The sequence below is a fragment of the Thalassophryne amazonica genome, chromosome 8 (assembly GCF_902500255.1).
Source record: "Thalassophryne amazonica chromosome 8, fThaAma1.1, whole genome shotgun sequence".
Lineage (NCBI taxonomy): Eukaryota > Metazoa > Chordata > Actinopteri > Batrachoidiformes > Batrachoididae > Thalassophryne > Thalassophryne amazonica.
The window spans coordinates 105361171-105388598 of NC_047110.1; the positions used below are offsets into that span (position 1 = coordinate 105361171).

General features: G+C 44.2%; 1 protein-coding gene across 1 annotated transcript in view; it reads right to left on the bottom strand.

The window, feature by feature from the left end:
- The window catches only part of ldhd (lactate dehydrogenase D), a 37190-nt gene that overhangs the window by 9058 nt on the left and 704 nt on the right, over positions 1-27428 (bottom strand). Inside the window, exons 2-8 of the mRNA XM_034177172.1 lie at positions 19503-19615; positions 17630-17771; positions 16487-16628; positions 14930-15089; positions 10808-11007; positions 9751-9879; positions 3315-3442 (exon numbers count right to left, since the gene is read on the bottom strand). Coding sequence (XP_034033063.1) covers positions 3315-3442; positions 9751-9879; positions 10808-11007; positions 14930-15089; positions 16487-16628; positions 17630-17771; positions 19503-19615 — 1014 coding nt within the window. The remainder of the gene's footprint in view (positions 1-3314; positions 3443-9750; positions 9880-10807; positions 11008-14929; positions 15090-16486; positions 16629-17629; positions 17772-19502; positions 19616-27428) is intronic.

Genomic DNA, 27428 nt, shown 5'->3' on the forward strand with positions numbered 1-27428 from the left:
GATTCAGTGGTGTCATGAAAACCGTATGTACAATCATCCAGGTATCAAGAAAACTCTCTTCGTCGTGCAACAGCGTTTCTGGTGGCCCGGGCTCATTAATGATGTTACGGAGTATGTAAATGCCTGTCAAGTATGTGCTATGTTTAAGTCATCCAATCCTCCACCCACGGGGGCATTGTTACCATTGCCAGTTCCGACTCGTCCCGGGACACATATCAGAATAGATTTTGTGACCGGCTTCCCGGTGTCCAGGGGACATACCGTCGTTATGACAGTAGTAGACCGCCTATCCAAGATGGTTCATTTCGTTCCACTGGAGAAATTGCCATCCGCCAAAGAGACCGCAGAGGTTATGTTGACTCAGGTATTCAGATTACACGGGCTACCACAGGACATCGTGTCTGATCGGGGTCCACAGTTTACGTCACATTTCTGGAGGGAGTTCTGCCGTCTCCTCGGGGTGTCTAGTAGCCTCACCTCAGGCTATCATCCACAGGCCAACGGGCAGTCGGAACAGGTGAACCAGGAACTAGAAAAAGGGCTGCGGATCCTCGCGTCCCGCCATCCCACAACCTGGTCAGATCAGCTTCCATGGATTGAGCTTGCTCATAACAGTTTGCCCTCGAGTTCCACTGACTTCGCCCCATTTCACGTTGTTTTTGGTTATCAACCCACACTGTTTCCCACTACCAGTCTCGATTCCACAGTTCCCTCCGCCTTGCGTTTGATTATTCGTTGTCGTCGAACCTGGGACCAGGCCCGTTTGGTCCTGCTGCGTACGTCATTGGCATACAAGTCCGCTGCCGATCGCAAGAGTTTGGCAGCTCCGTCTTACTCCCCAAATTAGAAGGTTTGGCTGTCGACGCGACACCTGGCCCTTAGGGGAGTTCTGAAAAAACTGAGTCCCAGGTTCGTGGGCCCGTTCCCTATCACCAAGGTCATTAATCCGGTTTCTGTTCGTCTTCGCCTTCCCCGGTCCATGCACGTTCACCCCACTTTTCATGTCAGTCAAGTCAAACCCGTCCGGTCCAGCACGTTGTGCCCTCCTGCCGTTCTCCCACCATCCGCCCGGTGTGTGGATGGTGGCCCCGTTTTTACGGTGCGTCGGCTGGTGGCTTCTCGCCGTCGGGGTCGTGGTTTCCAGTATTTGGTGGATTGGGAGGGTTATGGCCCTGAGGAGCAGTCGTGGGTTCCCTCCCATTTTGTTTTGGAGCCCGATCTGATCTGTGAGTTCCATGCCGCTCATCCCTCTTCTCCTGGGCCGCCGGGAGTCGGCCGTGGTGGGGGGTCCTGTCAGGGATTGACGGCTGGATGGGTTGTCTGTGTTGTTTTTGGTCAGTTTTGTTATCTTCCTTTTGTTCATGTATGCTTTGCTTTGTATTCCTTTTCTGGTTGGGGTGTGTCTGTTGCTGTCTCACTCTCTGTCTCTGGCCACGCCCTGTTTCTGGTTCCTTCCTTGCACACCTCTCCTGGATTTGCTGATTGGCTCTGAGGGTATTTATGCTCACTGTCTGTATTTGTTCCTCGCCAGATTGATGCGCCCAGTGCCTTCTCTCCAGCTCTTGACCTTGTGTTTTGTATTGCCAGCTTCACCGTGTTTTCGACCTCCTGCCTGCCTGACCTGACCACGACTAGCCTTATGATCCTGGTACTGCTGCTGAGTTTTTTGGACTGCCTTTTTGTGTACCGACCCATGCTTCCCACAATAAACCTTATTAACAACAAGAGCTGCTTGTGTGAGCCCAGCATTTGTGTCCTCCAACTATCGCCTGTCAGAGCGAAGAGTGATTCATCTATGAGTTTAATATATTTCAATAATTTCTGCCATGAAATACAGTATGGCGTACCTCAGGGCTCCCTCTTGGTTCCCTACTCTTCCCTCTCTATGCATCATCCTTTACTCAAACTAATGACTCCCATATATAGCCTGAAGATGACACATTTAATATAATCTCAGTTTGTTAGTGTTTGTTCAAACAGGAGACTTACACTGTCATAGTAAAGCCAACGAGGTGAACGCGACAGTCCAGTCTACAGTATGGATATTAGCACAGTCTGTCATCGATCCTAATTAAGCAATGCTTTATATGAGAATAAAAAAGGCACTACATTGAGAATAGATAAAATCTAGTTTGTCCATTTGTTCACAATTTCCATTTTATTGTTGTTTTTTTATTCTGTAATGAAAACTGCAAATAATTCTGGTTGACTTTTTTCCCCACAATAATTTTTTAAATTGCATTTTCATCTTGTTTGAGGAAAATGGTGTTGAAGAATGTTTTAATTAGTTTTCACTGAAGACATCCACACTGACATGGCAGATGCTTGACAACCTCAAATATCATCTCCTGCTCTGTGTTCCCCACAATCAAAAATAAGTCAACAAACTACAGACACCTTTTCTATCAAGTTAAAAAATTGGGCAGATTCTCTCATCTTGAACTCTCATTGTCATCATAATTCTTTATGATTTTTTTTTTAACTTTTACCCATGAACAGACGGCGAAGCCCTTGGGGGGCACTTGTGTAATTTTGAGCTATATAAATAAAACAGACTTGACAAGACATAAAACTGCCTCAGAGCTACTTCGCGTTAATACCTTTCAGCTTCGGTGATAATTAATTGCCATGTTGTTGCCATTAAAAGGCACTTAAGCATCATCAACTTTGCAACTTGAGCTCTGCTGGTATTGAATTTTCCACACAGCAGTTGGAGAGAGGCACAATATTGTGGATAAAAAAAAGAAGAAAAATAATGACAATATTACACAAACATAATTACATTTAGAGAAAAGGAATAAAGGAAATTTAAAGTGGAAAACTCTCTCGTCATGGCCAGTCATGGATAGAAAAAGTACAACATAAGTCTTGAGGTCCATTGGTGTTGGAGTTCATCCCAAACTCTATGTCTCTGTGTCCTGTGGCACCTGGGTGGACTAAGACAATGCAGATAAAGTGTCTTGTCCATGGGAATGGTCACGTAGGTCTTTATATCGGTAGTCCAACTCCTTATCCCACTGAACTACCTGCTCAACAATAATGGCTACTCAAGATATAAGCAGTGATTTGTTGCTTCTGCCGAAAATGTCATCTGACCTTTCGGGTATATTCCCCTTCTCTGCTACTACAATTGATTTCTGCCAAATGGACTCCAGAAATTAAGCTCAAAATGTATCAGTCGGAATCACTGTTGGCGGATGAATTGGAACACAACTGCGAGATTCTACCCGACAACCCTACACTTAATATTATGATGCTATAACAAGATCACCAATCCCTTGCAGTAACTATACTGAGATATAGACTTTCTTTACCTTGCAACCCGGTCTCAGAGCCAGAGCAGCATACCAGGCATCATGACGAGCTTTCCACAAATGGTTCCGTGTTTCTGTGTCTTTCGCCCACTGAAAATCGGAACCGCCGTTACTCTGAGTGATGTCCTCTGTAAAAACAAACAAAAAAACAAAAAAACCCAAAGCACCTGAATATACTTGCTGTTGTTATATTGTCCGGTACTGTTCTCATAAGACTATAATTCTATGGTTCACATGGTGGAGCACATTTTTCAGCTCGTACTGACATTGATGTCACATCATCACCAGTCTTTCATCTTTATCGGCCCTTATCATCACTGCTCCTGTTTTGCTCGGGATCACCACACTGGATCCTGTATTGATCCACTTGTTGATTTCTCACAAGTATGATGCAGCTCCAGCTGTGCACGGAGAATGAAGCACGTAGTGGAGCAGATAACATCAATTTTACAGCAATCGTGAAAATGCTGGTACAAGCACCAAATTTTGGCAGGATTCCCAAGGTAGTAATTACCAAATCTGGTTGATTGGCTAATTCAAAATCCAAGAGGACGGCCATTTTCCAAGATGGCCACCAAAATGACATACCAAAAATTACTTTTTGCACTGAAATGCTCCAATCACAATGGATGAGTTTTACAGCAACAGTGAAATCCAGGTCAGTGTCTACCGTAATTTCGAGATGGCTCCAAAATCGACCCCAAATCATTTTTCTCAAAAGAATGTTGCTTTGAACCACTTTGTGGAACAAAAACGAAACCAGAAACTTTATATTTTTTTTATGTTCACAGAATCGTTTATTTAAAATAATTGTAACTGGATAATACCATAATTTTTTTCATTCTTGAAAGGATTTCCATTTATAACAACCCAGTCAACTACAGTCAAACATTTGGTGGCGGTAATGCACCGTGTCAGTTTGCAAACTGTGAATACACTAAGAACAAGAAGAAGACCCGGTGAGGTTCACTTCCACCTTGGCGGCACAAAGCACTTCCGTTTCACACTGGGAAACACACCTGGAGCAGACAAACATCAATGGACTTCTTTAAAAGCACTACTTTACTTAGGTCATTATTGAGCTTTTATTTATTTATTTATTTGTCTTGGTGGATCAAATGAAATTTAGTTTTGTCACGAGCAGAACACTGAACATACGTCAGATGGCTGAACATTGGCAGGAATATATTTCAACTTTTAAAAAATCTTATTTTTCTTGTTGTTAACGGGACAAAGCGCTGGAGTTCAATCGTTCAGGCTGAGAAATGCGCCCGGAGCAGACAAACACTGAGGGAGTGCTTTTAAAAACACTGTGTTTCTTCAGTAATTTCCACAATAAGAAATTAAAGTATTTCCTAGATGTTGTCTTCCAAAACAAGACCGTCTTCTCATCAGGCTGTGATGATGAATCCGACTGAAACGACGTAGCAGAGTCAGGTTAAGACTTTACAATTACTCAGTGTGTGAATGATTTTAGGAATTGGCTATTCGTACATAGCTATATTAATAACATTCATACATAGCACAGCGTTGTTATTGTTGTAGTCGTGTGAGAACTGTAGCTTTTGCTGCTGAGCCAATAAGTGGGCAGGAGTGGGGTAGCGCTTGGTCCATTATTTTGGCACCACAGGTTTCTCTGCGAGGTGGAGAACAACACAGCACTGTGTCTTTTAAAAATACACAAACACTCTGCTTCACTTTAAATACACAGTAAGTCTATTTCAGGTGATCAGCGTGGACCCGCTTTCTGTTAAAAGGCTTTATTTTACTCAGTGTCCCGCTTCTGCTGCCTGCTACAGAATGCTCTACTGTCTTCTCCATTTTTCGTGGCAGCGTTACACCAGTGGGGAGATCAAACTTGTGCAAGTGTCAAGGTCGTGTGTGTGAGTCGATGAGTGGCGTGAAGCCCCGTGGTGCAATGAAAATGAGAGGCGCACATTCATAATGCCATAGATGGCAGCTTCGCACCATTGGCTCCTCAGCCAAGCACAGTGGCAGTTTTTGATACGAGCCATGCAGGCCGTCGCCCTGGGTGGCATTTATGGAGGGGCAGCACTGTGGGGACGAGCACTTAAAAAAAAAAATCTCCACTGCAAAATGGTTTTCTTGTCACTGTGTGATTGGCAAATTGGCGCCCCCTGCAGGCAGCTGCAGGCGCCCCTGCTTGCTGAAGCAGTGAGATGGTGAAAGAAAGGGGAGGGGAGGGGCGACAGTTCACCTCTGGGTTTCTCTAATGGGAGGGACAAGTGGGGGGGGGGAGTCCGTGGGCTAAAGTCAGTTACACCTCGACTTTCTTCCAAATAACACACATCTCATTCATAAAATTATAAATACAGGTCTATAATTCCACCACGTTTTTCTGAATTGTGTGACATGTCCTGCCGTACACGGAGAGGATTCAGCTTTATCCCGAGCTGGGCGCAGCCAAATAAGCGAGGTGCGCATCTTGGGCCGCGCAGTGCATTATGGGTATGCTACATTTTTCGGCTACCAATCCACATTCAAAGATGGTGGAAAGCAGTGAGGAGTGCTATGATTTGGATCATTTCAACTACTGGAAAGTTGATGATATAGAGCGTTTTTGTCAGCTCTGCGGATTGCCTGTTACAACCAGGACTACGTACGGCAGTAGAGAGAAACATAAAGAAGAGCTGGCTGTCTTTGCGTGTGCTGCATCTGTACAGAAACTACTGCTGGTGCCAACAAAGGAGGAAGAGAGAGCTGCTGTCAAAAATGACCAGTCCTTGTTGATAGTTGGAGACAAACAAATTTCTGACCCCTTGAAGGCAACTGACGGATGGTTAGACAAAGTCCAGAGTCTGAAACTGTGGATATTGCAGAATATTTGCTAAGCAGGGATGAGAAATCGTTACTCCGCCGGCTTCATAATGACAATGATGGTGAGTCTCACGTATAACCTCTTTGGTGTCACGTTTGTTTTGATAAGTTGACAGACATACAATGATATGTGCATGCATGCAGTTTGTTTATAGAACATGACAATATTACAATATTACGCACCACGTCATTCATGTCGCGACATTACAGTCATAAGCTGATGCACAAAAAGGGCGGCACGGTTTCAGGATATTGACAAAATAAATGTGTGCAATAAACTTACAATTTTAGTCCGTCTTTTACGTCCATCTGGATCTTTCTTTTCTGTGGTGAAATTGTATAGAATGAATGGAGGTTTACAATCACATTTCTTCTTCTTTCCATCTTTGTGTGGACTCGGCGGAGCTTTGCAATCGTGTGTTTTCAGCCAACTTTCAAGCCTATAAATTCTGTTCAAGCATTTGAAAACAGCACAATGCACACCTCAAATTATTGTGTGCGTCGCTTAAGGCTTAAAGCCTTTGAAACAATCCCTGTAAGCCTTAACTTTTACAGTCCTCAAACATGACCGTATACGAAATTCAATGGTAACGGTGTGTGTTTGGTAGCCGCAATTTTTGACCTGTTTGACCCAGGCATGCACAGATGCTTTGCGCACTTCGCTTATTCTCTCCATGTGTGGCAGGAAACAGAGGACAGGCGCTGTCCTCCCATGCGCTCTTCTCCACTTTGGCTCCGTCCACTTAGGACGCAGCACAGAACCTGAACTCTGAGCTATATTTCTCTGTGTATCACGCAGCAAACGAGGCAGACAGCCAGTTTAGGAAATAAAAGGCATTTGAAAGCAGACAGACGGGGTGTAAGAACGGGTTTGAATCTGCCCACTTGTGGAAAAAAAGTTTGTAAAAAGGACAGCCTGCCTGTTTGTAAAGAAAGCTTAAAACCTATGCTGTGTTCACATTACAAGCTGAAGTGACTGAATCTGACCTTTTTTCTGTGCCTGCAAGAGTGTGTTTTTACAATAATTTTCCAGCAGCTGGCAACTCTTTTTGTTGTCATATACACTGACAAAATAATAATAATAATAATAACAATGATAATGAAATTTAAAATTAGGTTTATCATCATACACTCAACAAAAATATAAACGCAACACTTTTGGTTTTGCTCCCATTTTATATGAGATGAACTCAAAGATCTAAAACTTTTTCCACATACACAATATCACCATTTCCCTCAAATGTTGTTCACAAACCAGTCTAAATCTGTGATAGTGAGCACTTCTCCTTTGCTGAGATAATCCATCCCACCTCACAGGTGTGCCATATCAAGATGCTGATTAGACACCATGATTAGTGCACAGGTGTGCCTTAGACTGTCCACAATAAAAGGCCACTCTGAAAGGTGCAGTTTTGTTTTATTGGGGGGGGGATACCAGTCAGTATCTGGTGTGACCACCATTTGCCTCATGCAGTGCAACACATCTCCTTCGCATAGAGTTGATCAGGTTGTCAATTGTGGCCTGTGGAATGTTGGTCCACTCCTCTTCAATGGCTGTGCGAAGTTGCTGGATATTGGCAGGAACTGGTACACGCTGTCGTATATGCCGGTCCAGAGCATCCCAAACATGCTCAATGGGTGACATTTCCGGTGAGTATGCCAGCCATGCAAGAACTGGGACATTTTCAGCTTCCAAGAATTGTGTACAGATCCTTGCAACATGGGGCCGTGCATTATCCTGCTGCAACATGAGGTGATGTTCTTGGATGTATGGCACAACAATGGGCCTCAGGATCTCATCACGGTATCTCTGTGCATTCAAAATGCCATCAATAAAATGCACCTGTGTTCTTCGTCCATAACAGACGCCTGCCCATACCATAACCCCGCCGCCACCATGGGCCACTCGATACACAACACTGACATCAGAAAACTGCTCACCCACATGATGCCACACACGCTGTCTGCCATCTGCCCTGAACAGTGTGAACCAGAATTCATCCGTGAAGAGAACACCTCTCCAACGTGCCAAACGCCAGCGAATGTGAGCATTTGCCCACTCAAGTCGGTTACAACGACGAACTGGAGTCAGGTCGAGACCCCGATGAGGACGACGAGCATGCAGATGAGCTTCCCTGAGACGGTTTCTGACAGTTTGTGCAGAAATTCTTTGGTTATGCAAACCGATTGTTTCAGCAGCTGTCCGAGTGGCTGGTCTCAGACGATCTTGGAGGTGAACATGCTGGATGTGGAGGTCCTGGGCTGGTGTGGTTACACGTGGTCTGCGGTTGTAAGGCTGGTTGGATGTACTGCCAAATTCTCTGAAACACCTTTGGAGACGGCTTAGGGTAGAGAAATGAACATTCAATACATGAGCAACAGCTCTGGTTGACGTTCCTGCTGTCAGCATGCCAATTGCACGCTCCCTCAAATCTTGCGACATCTGTGGCATTGTGCTGTGTGATAAAACTGCACCTTTCAGAGTGGCCTTTTATTGTGGGCAGTCTAAGGCACACCTGTGCACTAATCATGGTGTCTAATCAGCATCTTGATATGGCACACCTGTGAGGTGGGATGGATTATCTCAGCAAAGGAGAAGTGCTCACTATCACAGATTTAGACTGGTTTGTGAACAATATTTGAGGGAAATGGTGATATTGTGTATGTGGAAAAAGTTTTAGATCTTTGAGTTCATCTCATACAAAATGGGATCAAAACCAAAAGTGTTGCGTTTATATTTTTGTTGAGTGTAATTAACTGGTTTATTTAATGGAGAAAAAGAATCACAATTGATTTCATTGGCATGGGAACGCTAGTAACATTTCCGTTTAGATTTTTGTTTGATCCACAGATGAAAACCAAAAATTGGAACAAAAAGTCAGAACACTACATGATCAAATTTCTGTCAAACCTAAAACTTTTACAGATTAGTTAATGCTAAGTATTTACACGTTTAGCATAATATGTACAAATATCAAGATAAATATTTAGCTAAATGTTGAGACAAATATGTAGCTTAATAAAAGAGCTAATTGTTTCTTCCTGAAAGACAGATTAATAAAGTGTCTAATGTAAGGGGTGTTTACTCAAACTTGCAATTCATGGATGTTTTGTTTTGGAGTAATATTGTAGCCTGCAGGCTTTTTGTTGTCAATTTCAATTGCAATTTCAGGGGCACTTCTAAAATATTAATATATAATAATAATAAAAAATGAGTTTGTGTAAAATTTTGTCTTTTTTTTTTTTTTTTTTTTTTTTTTTTTTTTTTTTTTTAGGTGTGTTGTGGGGGAGGTGCTCGGACGGAGTGCTGCCCAGGTAGTAAATCGGTGGAGAACCGCCACTGCAAGCACATGCACCAAATTGTGAAGAAATCCACGTTTTGCGATTTACGTTTTGCAAGACCTGCAGTCACATTTCAGGAGATATTTTTTCACTATTCACGTTTTGCAATTCACAGTTTGCAGCTGATTGACGTTTTGGGGGTTAACAGCTCTCTCAAAGAAGGACAAAGGTCTAGAAAGTCACATGGCACAAACTATTTACAGCAAACTGAAACAAGATTCAACTAGTTAGAAATGTGTGGCGTCCCCTCACTCACCGGCTGTGCTGACCTGCTCCTCCAGGCTGCGTTCAGAGCCGTGGAACTCCAGGAAGAGCGTTGGGGACACGGGATAGGACAGAGAGCTGAACCTGTTGCATGCATCCATCATGACATCATCGAGAAACTCTGGATGGCACCAACAAAATATCAGAGCATAAAGTGGGAGAAGAAGAACGCCAGTTAAAGTTTCCCACAAAATTGATTATTTGCATTACTTTTTGAACTACATAATACATATTTTATATATTTTATATATTTTAAAAACTGTCTATCATTTCATGACACATTTTCATGTCTGATATGACACCAATGTAGTACCATTTTCCTGGTGTTAAAGCAACTAAGGTGTTAATAGATATATAACTTGGTAACCCAGTCATCTAACAAATCATCAGCTCAAACTGTGAAAAAATGATTCTCCTCCTTTGGAGGAGTAGAATATTAATAAATAACCACAACATGACTCAGACATCCATTATAAGAATTGGTTCTGATTTATTTATTTTATGCACTCTGTGAGAGAGTATATTTAACTCTATTTGGACTGGGACCAAGTGTTTTCCTGGCAGAGTATATTTTACTCTGCAAAATTTACTGTGCAAAACACAGTCATCAGGAGATGACATCTCCCCCGGTCTCCACAAATCAGTAATACAAAGTGTCGGGGGATCACCAAAGTATACCTTTATGCTAAATATGAATGAAATTGGTCAACTGATTCTTCAGATATCACGCTAAAAAGGGTGGCAATGACAATATCTTGAATATGTTGCTCTGACCTTGAAATTGACTCCAAGGTCTCTGTAATCAACTGGTGTCAGAGGGATTACCCAGTTATACCCTTACGCTAAATATGAATGAAATTGGTCAAGTGGTTCTTGAGATATCACGCTAAGCAGCGAAAACGGATGAACAGACAGCCATGCTGATCGCTACATCCACCTGTATTTCATATCAAAGGAATAAAAGTGAAATATGCATCACCATAAAAAAAACAAACAAACAAACAAAAAAAACAATAAGAAGTCATTAATGGCCTCTTTGCACTTCTCACCAATGCGACCGATGGGGACTCCGGCCTGCAGGATCTGCACGGTGCTGTCCACAGCGGCTTGGACGGAGGGAAACGAGCAGAGGGCTGACACCATGGCCTCAGGGATGCCATACAGACGTAGTGTTGACTTAGTAATGATTCCCAAAGTGCCTTCTGACCCCACAAATAGATTTGTTAGGTTGTAGCCTGCAGAGGTCTTCCTGAAGATCAGTAATAAATAAGATGAGTAAAGAAGACATAAGTAAGAGTCTGCAGAATCACAGAGAAACACTGTATAACATCCATCCATTTGCTACACCCGCTTACTCCAATTAAGGGTCACTGGGGGGCAGGGAGGCTAGAGCCTATCCCAGCAGTCACAGGGCGTGAGGTGGGGTACACCCTGGATGGGATGCTGTTGTTGTAGGGCCACATATAGACAAACACATTCAAACCTGTACACACACCTAGAGACAATTTAAAGTTTCCAATCCACTGAAGCTGCATGTCTTTGGATGTGGGAGGAAGCCGGAGCACCCAGAGCGACACCACACAAACACATGGAGAACATGCAATCTCCACACAGAAAGGTCACAGGTGGAACTTGATCCCATGACCTTCTTGCTGTGAGGCAACAGTACTAACCACTAATCCAACATGTTGCCCACAGTGGATCCAAATGATTTAAAATGCATTCATTATAAATGTACATTTTTATGCATTAGTAGCTTGATATAGTGTAAGAAGAAGCTCTGCATGAGAGGAATGCAGTCTGTCTTAGAGAATGAGTGAAATTCATAAATCATGCTCACAAACTGAAAGACAATGCTCTTGCACAAATAAAGGGAACATCATACATTCTTTCTGTGTAGGCTCTACATTCTTGAATAAAAAAAGAGAATAACCTTCATATTACTTGTTTGTTGTTTACATTGTTTACATTTTCTGGGGCAGCACGACCCACAAGAATGAGGATGCCTAGGTTAAGGCAATGCTAATTATAATAAGTAAGTAAGTCCTATTGCCCTCTCCGTTTTGCACAGTGTCGACACAGTAGATCTGAAATGTATTTGCATGTTGATTTGGCACAAATTTGAAGCCAGATGCCTTTACTGATGCAATGCTACCTAACTAAAAGATACATCCTAAGATGCTCTGGGACACATCTTCAGTGATGTTCTGGAGCTCATTGGACCTTTCGGGTCTTTCAACATCATATGCCCTCCCTCCAGCAACCCAGCCAGGGTTTATCAGGTCCTGACTTGTGTCCCAGTAGCATTTGCCCACAGATTGCTCCTCCTGATCCAAAGCCATCTGGAGGTTCTCTCTGCTGCCTCCATGGTGGACTTGATGGCTTTCCTTTTTGCAGCCCCCGTGATGCCAAGCAGTGAGTACACCTTGCACAGTGAGCGCCCAGCAAAACCCCTACACCCCACTTCAATGGGCTCACAGCGTGCTTTCCAACCTCCTCTTTGGCATTGCTTGACCAGCTCCTGGTACTTTGACCGCTTTCGCTCATTTGTCTCCTCTATGCGATCCTCCCAGGGAACTGTCAGCTCAATCAATAGCACCTGCCTTGAGAAAACTGACGAGAGCACGATGTCTGGCCTCAAAGCAGTTGTTGCGACATGGTCTGGGAACTTGAACTGCTTGTCCAAGTCCGCTCGTAGATCCGAGCCCACTGCTGAGGTGAGAAGGCCGGTTGCAGGTTTGGGGTTTGACTGTGGCTGCTCTCCAGCTCTGATGAAGGTGATGCTCCTTTTGCCCTGTTGTTGCTTGGTGCTGTTGTTTTTATCCACTGCTTTAGAGAGTCTCTGCAATAGACTTCAGCACCTGCTCCTGCCACCACCGGTATCGGCCCTCTCCCAGGGCTATCAAGCAGCTGCTCAGAATGTGTTCCAGAGAACATTTCCTGGAGCACAGTGAACCATGAAGCTGATGCGCTGGGGTTCTGCCTGCCAGATCTCAGGCCAGGAAACCTTCCACTCCAGCACACCCTCCCACCTTGTACATGACCCTTGCTGCTGCATGCCCACCATCCTACTAGCCCGTTCCTCCTCAACCCATGAGCACACCTCCTTCAGGACTAGCTGGTGTTTGTCCTAGCTGTGGACATTTTCATAGAGTGGCTGAGGAAATGTTCCTCGTTCTGCACGTCCCCTAGTCACCATTCCCACCAGAGCCCTGTGCCTCAGCTGAGACTTTGCTACCTCCAGACCCTCCTGAGCCCTCCACTTCCTGCCCATTCGTACCATGATGCGATGAGACTACAGTTGAAAACCTTGCCCAGGCTCTTCACTGGTTTCTCGGTGATCGATGGGATTGCTGTGCCGTCCACGAAAAAGCGAAACTTGTCTGCCACCTTACCCTTCTCTAGCAGCATGGCCCTGGATTTAGCTGGTTTAAAGCTCATTCTTGCCCAGGAGATGAGCTTTTCCAGGCCCTGGAGTAACTATTTCCCACCGGGCACATATGTTGTGGTGACAGTGAGATCGTCCATGAAGGCTCTGATGGAGGGCTGCTGAATGCCAGACTTGGACAGAGGATGTCTGCACTCTTTCTCAGCTGCCTTGACAACCATGTTCATGGCAAGGGTAAAAAGGCTAACTGAGATGGTGCACCCAGTTATGATGCCCTTTTCAAGCCGGTGCCAGTCTGATGTTACACTCTCAGAAGTGACTCTGCACATGAAATTCCCTTAGTAGTTCAGAATGACTTCCTTGATCTTCCTGGGTACATGGTGTCGATCCGGGGTAGTCTCCACGAGCTTGTGGGGTATGGAGCCGTAGGCATTGGCCAGGTCAAGCCAAAGCACCACAAGGTCTCCCCTACCCTCCCATGCCTTCTTAATCAGCTGGGTGACAACCCCGGTGTGTTCAAGGCATCCTGACACCCCTGGGATCCCACCTTTCTGGACCAAAGTGTCAATGTGGCTATTCTTGAGGAGGAAGTCTGTCAACCTTCTGGAAAGGTTGCTGAAGAAAATCTTCCCCTCAACACTAAGGAGCGAGATTGTGCTGAACTGCTCTAGCTTAGTGGTATTCTCCTCCTTGGATATCCAGACACCCTCCCTCTGCCTGCCTCCACTGGTCCACAACAGGTCCTGGAGCTGATCTTGCTCTGGCTGCAGTCACTACCTCTTGTATTTCCTTCCAGGTGGGCTCGGAGGTGATGAAATCAACAGTGGGAGATGACATGTCCAACAAGGCACTTTGAGGCCCTAGCTCATGCTCTCTTTCAGGGTCACTCAGGTTGCTTTCCAGGAACTGGTCTACCTCTTCCTTGGGGCAAACTAGCCGCCCACTGCGCCTCTGCCCCAACAGCTGTTTGGTGAATCCGAATAGATCAGCTATGAATGTAGTTTGCTTCCTGCATCTATCTTGCTCTCCTCTGTCTCCTGCCATTCCGCTCTGTGCAGGGTCATGAGTTTCTTCCTGATGATGTTATGGAGCTCAGCTAGTGGTGGTTTCTCCTCCTCTGTTACAGGTAGAATAAGCACAGATGGTCTTGAACTGGGAACCTTCTGTATTGGAAGCAAGTGCACTGATCACTTTGCCACTATGCTGCCTTAAGCTAAGGCCAACTATAATTTTTTTTTAATGATTAGTCATTTTTAAAAGTTTATTTACATTTAGTGACGGAAACAAGCACATGTTTAGCTCATTCTTGATGTTTTGTGTGTTCATTGGTGACAAGCTGCAGCTAACTCTAGAGTTCTTTGTGCCTCGTACAATAGCATGAATAAACCCATTAGCTTCTGCTTGCTAATGTGGTGTAAATAATGAGTTGATTAATTTAGCTTCTTGTTGCATGATGCGGTAGCACCACTGTTTAAAAACAAATGCGAACTATAGACTGTTGCAACTTACGAGTATAATATACGCTTTTTTCCTCTTGATGACACTTTTTTGGACAGAGGCGATGAACACTCTGGTGTGACATATTCATCACGAAAATACAGTAAACTGCTGCCTTTCTAATTAGCTGTTATTAAAATTTCTTTGCATTTACTGAAGTAAATAGGCACACATGTACCTCTCTGGGGAAATGCTCCATGCCTCCCGACATGTCTAATAACATTTTCAGTTTGTGTGACTGGGGTATGTAAACTTAGGGCTTTAACTATATGTCATGCTGGATCACCTGGGTCGACGACCTTTCCCAGCTGTGTGTATGACAGTCCCATCAGCTAGGACCACCTCCAGGTTGATAACGTTTTCCCTCATGGTCCCATAGCGCACTGCATTGGTACCGGATGCACTGGTGGCAGCCATACCGCACAGAGAGGCATCTGCTCCAGGATCTGAGACAAACCCACAGAGCATCAGCATTTCCTTTAAGCCTACAGTCATCTTGTCACACTGACATGAGTCAGTGTGGCCATTTAACCGAAAATTCATGAAGAAAAGTATCATGAGTGAAGTTATGTGACCATCCTTACCTATTAGTGGACCAAATTTCCAGATTTTGGCAAAATTTGTTAGCGAAATGTTCCTCAGGTCAAGAAGATTTGATTAAAATTGTGATGGTGGCTTGACTATATGTTAAAACCGCTCCACAAACAGAATCCTGGCGTAGGTTCCTGGGGAGTCCAGATGCTGGGGGATGAGGTGGAGGGCGGTGTTGACTGCATCTACCGACCTGTTGGCTCTGTAGGCGAACTGCAGGGGATCCAGGTGAGGGTCTAAGATGACTTGGGGGTGTGTGAGGACAAGGCATTTGAAGGTCTTCATCACCACAAAGGTCAGGGTGACGGGTCTGTAGTCATTAAGACCTGAAGTTCTTTGTTTTTTGGGGATGGGGATGATGGTGGAGGCTTTGAAGCATCCTGGCACCTGGCTCTTCTTATCTCTTCTTTTCACTGTAAGACTTTTGCCTTTGATCTTTTATGACATCATAAAGATCTTAAGTCTCCACACACTTTTCTTGGTTACTGTACCAGAAAGACCAGAACCTAATGGGACTCAGAGAAGGATGCAAAGTGTTTTTAAATTCACTGAATCACTTATTATTCATCCTATCCTCACACTCTTATCCTTACCTGTGGTCATGAACTTTGGGTAATGACCGAAAGAACAAGGTTGTCGATACAAGCGGCGGAAATGAGATTCCTCTGATTGGATATCTGGGTTTACACTCCTGGACAGGGGGAGAAGCTTTAATATCCAGGAGGGACTCTGAGTAGAGCTGTTGCTTCATTGCATGGAAAGGAGTCAGGTGAGGGGGTTCAGGCATCTGGTGAGGATGCCACCAGGTTGTCTCCCTAGAAAAGTCTTCCAGGCATGTCCAACTGGGAGGAGGCCACGGGGAAGACAAGGAAAATGCTGGAGGGATTATATTTGCCAGATGGCTTGGAAACATCTTGGGATCTCGCAGGATGAAATAGAGGACTGGGACAAGGATAGTGAAGTGTAGAATAAGCTGCCTGGTCTAGTGCACCCCAACCCGGACTCGGACAGGTGGCAGAAAATGAATGAATGAATCACTTATAGACTTTGGAGAATGGATTCTCAAAACACGTAGGCTGGATCTATATTGACCTCAAAAATCAAAACGATGAAGGGTTTCGAGTTGATGCTACATGAACACATTTCTGTATAATTCTACTAACAATTCAAACAAATAAATGGATGAAGACATGAGCTGAAGGAAAACACAAGACCCACAGACATGGCTGATATTTTCTGAAATTCAACTGACCAACAGGAAACCACAAGCCGGTGTCTCTCAGGTAAGAGTTGAGGGTCTTCCGAGTCACACCAGGTTCCACCGTCACATCAAAGTCCTCCTGGTGGAGATCCAAGATCTGGTCCATGTTTCTCAGACTGAAACAGACGCCACTCTGAGGCCAAGATGAGGAAAAACAGCTGTATATCAGCACAAGTACAGTGGCATATTTGTAATTTTATACTAAAACATTATTGTAATTTGGCCTGTTTCATTTATTTTGTTTGCAGAGGAGGTTATACAGAAGCTAAAGACCACTATCACCACCCCATAGGATTTAAACACAACCCATTAAACAGAACACTATGGAAGAAAACTGGGATAATAAAAGAAAAAACATCTATCCTCCTTTTAATAGTTAATATACCTTTTTCCTGTTAATGAATTAGTTTGGGAATGTTATCTGTCTAGTTTGTTCAACATCCCACCATGCGTACAATGTAAACCTGTTTTGTCCTGTCTATACTGCAGCATATGAATGCACCACCTGGAAAGTCTTATTTACTGATTAACAAATTCAATGTCTTTTAGAACTTTTTAATGACCTGCAGGAAGTCTGTAAAAACAGTTTTATTTATGCTCAAACTCAAAAATTTAAGGAAAAAAAATAACAACAACTGAATAGATGTTCACTGTGAATGTGTCAATCATGAGAATGTTTCATTAAGTTGATTCTGAAGTTGTACTGAAATTAGATAAACTCAGTTTTAGAGAATTGTTGCCAGTCATGTAACACAAGAGCTACTGTAACTAAATATATAGAGCAAAATATTGTTGGTTTTTTATCCAAACAATCTGTCTTTTTAGTATTATTTTTTTACTTTCACTTTTGATACTCTGTGTGCTTCTTACCCTGTGTGCTGCTATACAATGCTACTGGAACCTCAATTTCCCTGAGGGAGTCTTCCCAAGGGATCAATAACATTCTATCTAATCAAATTTAATTTAATCTAGGGACTATCATGGAAATTTATAAAGGATTTTAGATTGTGCAATTTGGTATCCATGGTAACACATGAATTTCAACATCATGTGGAACCATTTCTGGAATTTCTCTTATTTATTGGCTGTAAAAACATTTAAAAAAAATCCCACATCCTTCCAGTTCTCTCTCACCATTAAGGCGCTGACCCCTCCCTCCAGTCCAGTTCCAGTGCCAAAGGGGATGATGGGAAGGCAGTGTTGGTGGCAGACCTTTGCCAGGGCACTGACTTCCTCCACACAACGTGGAAACACCACCACATCAGGAGGACAACATCTGGACAGCAGCCAAGAACTGCATTCAGTCACAACATTGCAGCTTTCAGTTCACTCATTCATCCACATGTCAATTTAATCCCTTTGTTATCTGCACTGTTTATTTGCAAATTCCAGCACAAAGCAGCAAACCGATTCAGTGGATGTGCACACTAAAGCTGCTCCAAAGTAATTTATTCCTCACACACTGTTTCATCACATTTTACTTATCGCCTCCATCAAGGTTATGTTTTCAATGCCATCTGCCATTTATTTGATTTTTTATCTTTGACCCTGATTCCTTTGATCCAGCTTTTGATCTTGGTCTTGATTACAGTAATCCCGACTACAGCATCAAAGGAATCAGGCCAGAAATGTTCTCAACAATCAAGATCCAACTTCAGTGATCAGGATCAAAGTTATGGATCAAAGATCAGTGGTCAGTGCATAGATCAAAGATCAACACTCGGAATCTCAGTTCAGGATCAAAGTTGAGTGGCCAGGATCCAAGATGCAGATCAAAGCTCAGAAGTCGAGATCTAAAGTAGGGATCAGAGATGAGTGGTCAGGATGCAAGATGTAAATCAATGTTCAGCAATCAGAATCTATGTACAGGATCAAAGAAGTGTAAGATTCAACATGTAGAGCAATGTTCAGCAATCAGAATTAGAATTTAGGATCAGGGTCCAAGATGGTGATCAGAATCAGCAATCAGAATCAAAGTACAGGATCAAAGATGCTGGTAAAAGTTCAGAAATTATGAATTTGTCAGGATCCAAAAATTAGGCCAAAGTTCAGCAATAGGGTTCTAAGTACAGGATCAAAGAATAGTAATTCAGATCCAATATGTAAAGCACTGACCAGTAAATATGATTAAAGTTCAGGATCAATGATCACTGGCCAGGATCACATATATCAAAGTTCAGCAGTCAGGATTTGAGTTAATGATGAGTGGTTAGGATTCAAGATGTGAGCTCAAAGTTCAACCATTAGGATCTCAGATCAGTGATCAGAATTAAAGGTCTGCAAACACAGGCAAGGATCAGGATCAAAGATCACAGATCTGGCTTAAGGGTCAACTATCAGGATAAAAATACTTATGGATCTGAAGGTGTTTTTTCTCTCAAGTCAAATCTCTAGGTGAAAGATGAAACTAACATCAAAACAAAACTAAAATCGTGGTAAAAGGAGTTCCTGGCATGAGAACAAACATTCAACACTGATGTTAATCTCAACATTTAAAACTGCTGTGTTTTTTCTGGTTGCAGTGTGGCCAAAGCTGGAGCGCACCGACGGCTTCCAATCAGTCATCATTAAAAAATAGATAATAATAATAAAAAAGGTTCATAACCTTCTGGCTCTGATCTCCAACATGTTTTAAAAGAAGTGTTTCCATCACAACTCACTTGCTCATTTAACTGATTTTCAGACAAGTCTTTCCTTTTTTTAACCTCTTGGATTTCAGGCTGCAAAGTCATTTATTTTACTTTTGCAAACAATTTTAATTCATTTATTCCAGAGGTCACCAAAGCTGCTCCTGAAGGTCACCTGCTGATTGGTTGAACACACCTGGTTTGCTAAATCAGCAGTGGGCGGAGCTGCAGGAACGGCTGCAAAACACACAAGACAGGTGACCTCCAGGCACAGGGGTCATGACCTCAGTGTTTAATCTACCAGCATCACTTTGGAGATTTAGACTCTGAAACTGTAAAATAATTATTAACGTAAGACAAAGTGAGAGACAGAGTCAGACCGGTGCAGAGATTCATCAGCGCCGTGTTGGTCTCTAACAGCTCCGGCCAGTGACACGCCGTCCACACCACAAATGGACCTGAATATGGAGAGTGCCCTCTGCAGAGCGGCATTCTGCACGCACACGCGCGCGCACACACACACACACACACACACACACACACACACACACACACACACACACACACACACACACACACACACACACACACACACACACACACACAGTTATTACCAGAACATTAACTAAATTAAACACCAATCCAGTATATTTGGAAAAGAAATATTGGTTCTAAAATTTTTAAGTCAGCCATATAATTTGTGTTTAAAGAAAACATAGATATTTGTCATATTTATGACAGCCACGAAGTGAGAACAATTATGGAAGTTGATCACCGAGAAATACTCACTGTGAAGACAGAGAAGGCTGGAAAGGAATCCCAGATATAATGATTAATTCATAATTTATTCATTTGTGTGATTAAAAAAGTGTAAAATAGCGCAAAAAAGCACACATCATGCATGAATTAAAAATATAAAAATTCTCCAGAAACATAAAAATTGTCAAGAAATAGAAAATTGTCAGAAATATTAAAAACAAAAATGGTCAAGAAACATAAAAATTGTCAGAAATAGCAGAACTGACAAAAATATAAAAAGTGTTCAGAAATAGAAAATTGTCAAACAAACAAAAAAGGTTAAGAAATATAAAAATTGTCAGAAATACAAAAATTGTCAGAATTAATTTTAAATAAAATAACGTGGTGACATTGTATATCAATTATATTTCCTGATATTGAGTCTACTTATAATAATAATAATAATAATAATATACATACATACATACATACATATACTCAACAAAAATATAAACGCAACACTTTTGGTTTTGCTCCCATTTTGTATGAGATGAACTCAAAGATCTAAAACTTTTTCCACATACACAATATCACCATTTCCCTCAAATATTGTTCACAAACCAGTCTAAATCTGTGATAGTGAGCACTTCTCCTTTGCTGAGATAATCCATCCCACCTCACAGGTGTGCCATATCAAGATGCTGATTAGACACCATGATTAGTGCACAGGTGTGCCTTAGACTGCCCACAATAAAAGGCCACTCTGAAAGGTGCAGTTTTGTTTTATTGGGGGGATACCAGTCAGTATCTGGTGTGACCACCATTTGCCTCATGCAGTGCAAACACATCTCCTTCGCATAGAGTTGATCAGGTTGTCAATTGTGTCCTGTGGAATGTTGGTCCACTCCTCTTCAATGGCTGTGCGAAGTTGCTGGATATTGGCAGGAACTGGTACACGCTGTCGTATACGCCGGTCCAGAGCATCCCAAGATGCTCAATGGTGACATGTCCGGTGAGTATGCCGGCCATGCAAGAACTGGAACATTTTCAGCTTCCAAGAATTGTGTACAGATCCTTGCAACATGGGGCCGTGCATTATCCTGCTGCAACATGAGGTGATGTTCTTGGATGTATGGCACAACAATGGGCCTCAGGATCTCATCACGGTATCTCTGTGCATTCAAAATGCCATCAATAAAATGCACCTGTGTTCTTCGTCCATAACAGACGCCTGCCCATACCATAACTCCACCGCCACCATGGGCCACTCGATCCACAACACTGACATCAGAAAACCGCTCACCCACACGACGCCACACACGCTGTCTGCCATCTGCCCTGAACAGTGTGAACCTGGATTCATCTGTGAAGAGAACACCTCTCCAACGTGCCAAACGCCAGCGAATGTGAGCATTTGCCCACTCAAGTCGGTTATGACGATGAACTGGAGTCAGGTCGAGACCCCGATGAGGACGACGAGCATGCAGATGAGCTCCCTGAGACGGTTTCTGACAGTTTGTGCAGAAATCCTTTGGTTATGCAAACCGATTGTTTCAGCAGCTGTCCGAGTGGCTGGTCTCAGACGATCTTGGAGGTGAACATGCTGGATGTGGTGGTCCTGGGCTGGTGTGGTTACACATGGTGTGCGGTTGTGAGGCTGGTTGGATGTACTGCCAAATTCTCTGAAACGCCTTTGGAGACGGCTTATGGTAGAGAAATGAACATTCAATACACGAGCAACAGCTCTGGTGGACATTCCTGCTGTCTGCATGCCAATTGCACGCTCCCTCAAATCTTGCAACATCTGTGGCATTGTGCTGTGTGATAAAACTGCACCTTTCAGAGTGGCCTTTTATTGTGGGCAGTCTAAGGCACACCTGTGCACTAATCATGGTGTCTAATCAGCATCTTGATATGGCACACCTGTGAGGTGGGATGGATTATCTCAGCAAAGGAGAAGTGCTCACTATCACAGATTTAGACTGGTTTGTGAACAATATTTGAGGGAAATGGTGATATTGTGTATGTGGAAAAAGTTTTAGATCTTTGAGTTCATCTCATACAAAATGGGAGCAAAACCAAAAGTGTTGCGTTTATATTTTTGTTGAGTGTACATACAAGGTCTATTAGAAAAGTATCCGACTTTATTTAAAAAAAAAAAAAAAACATCGATTTGAATCACGTGTGCTTGTGTGAGCCAACCTTGAACCTTCATGCGAATGCATGATTTTTTTCACGCCTGTCGGTTGCGTCATTCGCCTGTGAGCAGGCTTTGAGTGAGGAGTGGTCCAGCCCTCTCGGTGGATTTTCATTGTCAGGGAAATGGCTGAGAGACTGCCGCTTTGCTTGATCAAATTTTTTTTAGAAACTGTGAGGCACATCCATGTGGACACCATTCGAGAAATTCAGGTGGTTTTTGGTGAAAATTTTATGGGCTTCAAAGACATTAAGGGATGTTACTGTCCCTTTAAGGATGGCCCACAGCAGCTGTGGGGCGCGCAGCGCTCCAGCTGCCATCGACAGGCTGAGCGACCATTTCATTTCTAAACGGATCACTCTGTGGATCCGTGACCATCGTGTGCACTTTCTCTGGTTATCACAAGAGCTGGATATCAACTATATTCCTGCAGATTTCACTTTTAACAAGAGATTTTGTCATGGAAAGCCGAGCGGAGGCTTCGCGTGTCACGATGGATTCGCTGCTGGACTGACACAAAACCACCTCTGTTTTGGTCTCACAGGACGGCTTTGAGATGGCGTTCAGACAGCTGTTGGTGGTTTTTCAGTCGAGTGATTATCCAAGAAATTGTGGACAAGCCTGGACATGCCAGAACATGTTCTGTGACGCTTCATCACGGCGTTGCTTTTCATGTCCAGCTCTCCACAATTTCTCTGATACTCACTCGACTGGTAAGCACTGAAAGGCATGTCCCAGCTTGTCCTTCTGGCACTCCGAAACGGAGGTGTTCTTTGTCTCGCTTGACGTCGTGACGCGTGAAGCGTCCGTTCCTCTTTCCATGACAAAAACTCCTCGTTAAAAGTGGATTTCCAAACTGGATGCTGTGTTTTATCCGGGATGTCGTCTGGACTAGCACAAGAATTGTGAAAAGACGTGGACATCAGCACTTTTTCGGCAAATTGAGACAGAAGTGCGGAGGAAGCAACACCATGATGGTGCCACGTGCACTTATGGACACCCTTGTGCTCGAACATGGTGTTCGTGATGGACAAACTGTGACTAGCACAGAAATCCAACAACTGAACACCACTCGGGTTCAGATTGGGGAGGCCGTGCTTCCCGATCACCCCCCTCCAGGTCTCACTGTCGCCGCCCATGTGGGCGTTGAAATCCCCCAGGAGAACAATGGAGTCCTCAGTCGGAACGCTATCTAGTACCACTCCCAGGGACTCCAGGAAGGTCGGGTACTCTGCACTGCCGCTCGGCCCGTAGGCCGAGACAACGGTGAGAGACCTGTCCCCGACCCGAAGGCGTAGGGACGCGACCTTCTCGTACACCGGAGTGCACTCCAATACTTGGCGACTGAGCTGGGGATCAATAAGCAATGCGACCCCAGCTCTCCGCCTCTCCCCGTGGGCAACGCCAGAAAAATGAAGCGTCCAGCCCCTCTCCAGGAGTTGGGTACCAGAGCCCAAGCTGTGCGTGGAGGTGAGCCCGACTATCTCTAGTCGGTATCTCTCAACCTCCCGCACAAGCTCAGGCTCCTTCCTCCCTAGCGAGGTGACATTCCACGTCCCAACAGCCAGGGGCTGTGAGCATGGACCGGGCCGCCGGGCCACCCGCCCTCGACCGTCACCCAATCCTCTCTGCACCCGACCCCCATGGCCCCCTCTGCAGGTGGTGAACCCACAGGAGGGTGGGCCCACATCACTCTTTCAGGCTGAGCCCAGCCGGGCCCCATGGGCTAAGGCCTGACCACCAGGTGCTCGCGCGAGCCCCAACTCCAGACCTGGCTCCAGGGTGGGACCCCGGCTCCGCCATACCGGGCGACGTCTCGGTCCTTGATCTTTTACTGGTCATGGAGGTTCTGAACTGCCCTTAGTCTGACCCGTCACCTAGGACCTGTTTGCCTTGGGAGACCCTACAGGGAGCACAAAGCCCCCGACAACATAGCTCCTAGGATCATCCGGGTACGCAAACTCCCCCACCACGATAAGGTGGCAGCTAGAGGGGGAGAAAGTTGCTTCAATTAATGCAAATTATTGGTTGAGCTAATAGGGTTTAAAATGGAATAGTTTGCACCATGTGTCATGTTTAGTTATCATGTAACGGGGTAACATATGTTACATGTCATAGAATTCAATGGATGTCTACCTTGTTTGACCTTTACTTTGGAGCCCAAACATTCAACACAGTCAAAACTATTCAATTCATTATTCCTATTAGTCCAACCAACAATATGTGCTTTTTTTTTAACCAAAATTGGAGCAACTTTAGGGCCCCTTCACACACAGCACGAATAAGTACGAACCAGGGCGAATCAAAGCGAAACAGCCAGAATGAGAGAACCACAAAACATCGAGCCAACGTCGGGAGGGACACACAGTCGGGCAGGCATGAACGATCCAGCTGCCACAGTTTTGTGCACACTCGTGCAAGTGCACAAACACAGTGCGAGCAGCTGAAACATGTTGCACCACATCGCACCGCTGCTGTGGAGAAAAAAATGAAAACCACACACCATATAAAACACCTCTTACTGAGCGGACAATATAAGTATGATCCCTCTGTGCCTCTGTATATGACCCATGGTCATAGACGTACAGTCATGAAATTACATAAATGAAGCAGTGCGCTCTTATCATGTCTTATTGTGTCCAGCCGGGCATATAAATAATTACTACAATACCTACATACACAATTACATGCCAAAATAACTAAAATGAATGATCACATAACACAGAAACAGAGAGTGACACTTTGGTGTGTGTTCTGAACGAACATGGGGGCACGGCTGCCAACAGCAGCAGGTGTTGGGATCTCTAGTCCTGGAGGTCACAGCTGGAGAACATGTACGGTGTTTGAAGGACATGACCTTACAACTGTCCACCGTGACACGTATGTGTGTGCTTGCTGTCCTCACGTGGAAATACATAAAAACATATTTTGCTTTTGTGACAGGCTGCAGCAAGTGCACAGCACACACATTTGACAGGCTGTCCCAGGTGAAATGGATCATCAGATCATGTGAACATGCAGCAGGTGATCTGAATGTCACGTCACCCATGTAAGCTATGTTCCACATGACGCAGTGTCTGTCCTGCGGTGTGCCACTCACAGGACACGCTTGTCTGGCCTGCACACGTCGCACGCATCACGGTGGACAGTTGTAAGGTCATTCAAAATATGATAAGTGTTCTCCAGCTGTGACATCCAGGACTAGAGATCTCAACAGCTGCTGCTGTTGGCAGCCACGCCCCCTGTCCATTCAGTGCACACACCAACGTGTCACTCTCTGTTTCTGTGTTATGTATGTATTCATTTTAGTTATTTGGCATGTAATTATGTATGTAGCTATTGTAGTACTTATTTATATACCTGTCCTGGCTGTGGTCTCTGTGTTTTCAATGTGACATGTTGTGTGCACTGAGCCGTCATTTCCAGCTTCAGTGAGTCTCTGGCCGGCGATCAGCTGAGAGGCACCTTGCCGTGCTGTGTGCACTTAGACGTGGCTGGCTGCTCCCCATATGTACATACATATCAGCATTTCAAGTGTGCCCCCCCCACACGCCACATGTTGGGGGAGGGCACGAAACACACGCACGCCACATGTGTTGCAGGGCGGGGGGGGGGGGGGGCGCAACACGCATGCCACGTGTTGAGCTGGGGAGCTGACAGTCTGGCAACGCCACACTCGTGGTGCACTTAAACAAATTTCATAGCCAGCTCGAAGGTGGTCGCCTGCTTTCTATTTTCGTGCTGACTGCACGAATGGCACCACATTTCCTAAGTGCTCCACAAGCGGTATTGGATGTGGCACCTGTAATTTGACCGACGCCTGCCGAAAGAGGGTTCGAATGGGCACTCACAGGGCACTCTGTGTCTTTAGGCCGCTGGGATGAGCGAATGGTTGTGGCGACAGGTGTACGAGGTGTTAGAGGTGGCTTCGATTTTTCACAAATGGCATGGGATTCCTCCTTCGTGCTTTGACCCCTGTACTTTTGACCCCTGCACAAACTGAAACTAACCTTTGGCACCATTTTTGCTGTTTTTACCCTATAACTCCATAACATTCAGTCACAGATAGTCCAAACTATACCTTTTTGGTATCTTTATGTTCAGACAGATAATGTGGTACAGCTTTCAACATTAGTGGAGCATTTTTAAATTTTAACCTCTGTAACCCTTCATTGACCCCTACCTGGCTAGAACTACCACCCTGGGATGGTGATCATCCATTTTTGTGTAGGTCATGGTGTACTGAGGCTGGATTGTAAGCGTCGTTTAGTCCCCTTAAGTGGTACTGATGAGGTCAAACTGATGACTGGGCTCATGGACTACAAAAATTTCACAATAATAAGTAATATTTTTGTGAAATGTATTCATTGTAACTACTGAGTCCTTTCAATGATCGTATTCCAATTATACCCTAAGGTTTTATGAATGAAACCAGAATATGTTTTTTATTTTGAGACTCATGTGCTGGCAGTTATAATATACAATTAGACTTTTCTTTCAGACTGAATGTCCTGGTTTTGCAAGTGATAGCAACACAGTGATTGGATTGAATGACTGTGGTTTCCAGGGTGAAAAGGGAAAAAAAAAAAAATCCAGATATATTCAGTTACGTTTTGCAGCCTTTTACTGCTCAATGCTGAAAATGTTCTTTCGGATTTTGTCACATGTTCCAGACACTGACTCAGTTCAACTAATGCTCAGTTATTTCCAGACCTCCTTCAGTGTTGGTCAAAATTTGGCAGCTGTTGATTCAGTCACATTGATTGAATATAATCAATATATGATATCACACATGTGATGCTTCAAACATTGTGTAGTTTGTGTAAACAACGCAACACATGCACATATAATCAATGACAGACAACACATACTGTTCAAATTATATAAATATTGGAAAAAAACAAAAACAAACTATTGTTGATGGCCGCTCACACTTTCCCTTTTTGTAAGAGTCTCAAAGGCCCAATAAGAGCTGATGGGTCCCAGAGTAAAACTAACACCTCCGAAGGGTTGACAGGTATCGTCTTCGTCTTCTTTCAGCTGCTCCTGTTAGGGGTCACCACAGCAGATCAACTGTTTCCATCTCACCCTGTCCTCTGTATCTTCCTCTATCTCACCAACCACCTCCATGTCCTCCCTCAGCACATCCATCTCCTCCTGCCTGGTGGCTCCATCCTCAGCATCCTTCTCCCTATATACCCTGGGTCCCTCCTCTGCACATGTCCAAACCATCTCAATCTCCTCTCTGTCTCCAAACCGTTCCACCTGAGCTGTCCCTCTGATATGTTCATTCCTAATCCTGTCCATTCTCGTAACTCCCAAAAAGAATCTCATCTTTCTGCCTCCTGTCTTTTAGTTAGTGTCACCGTCT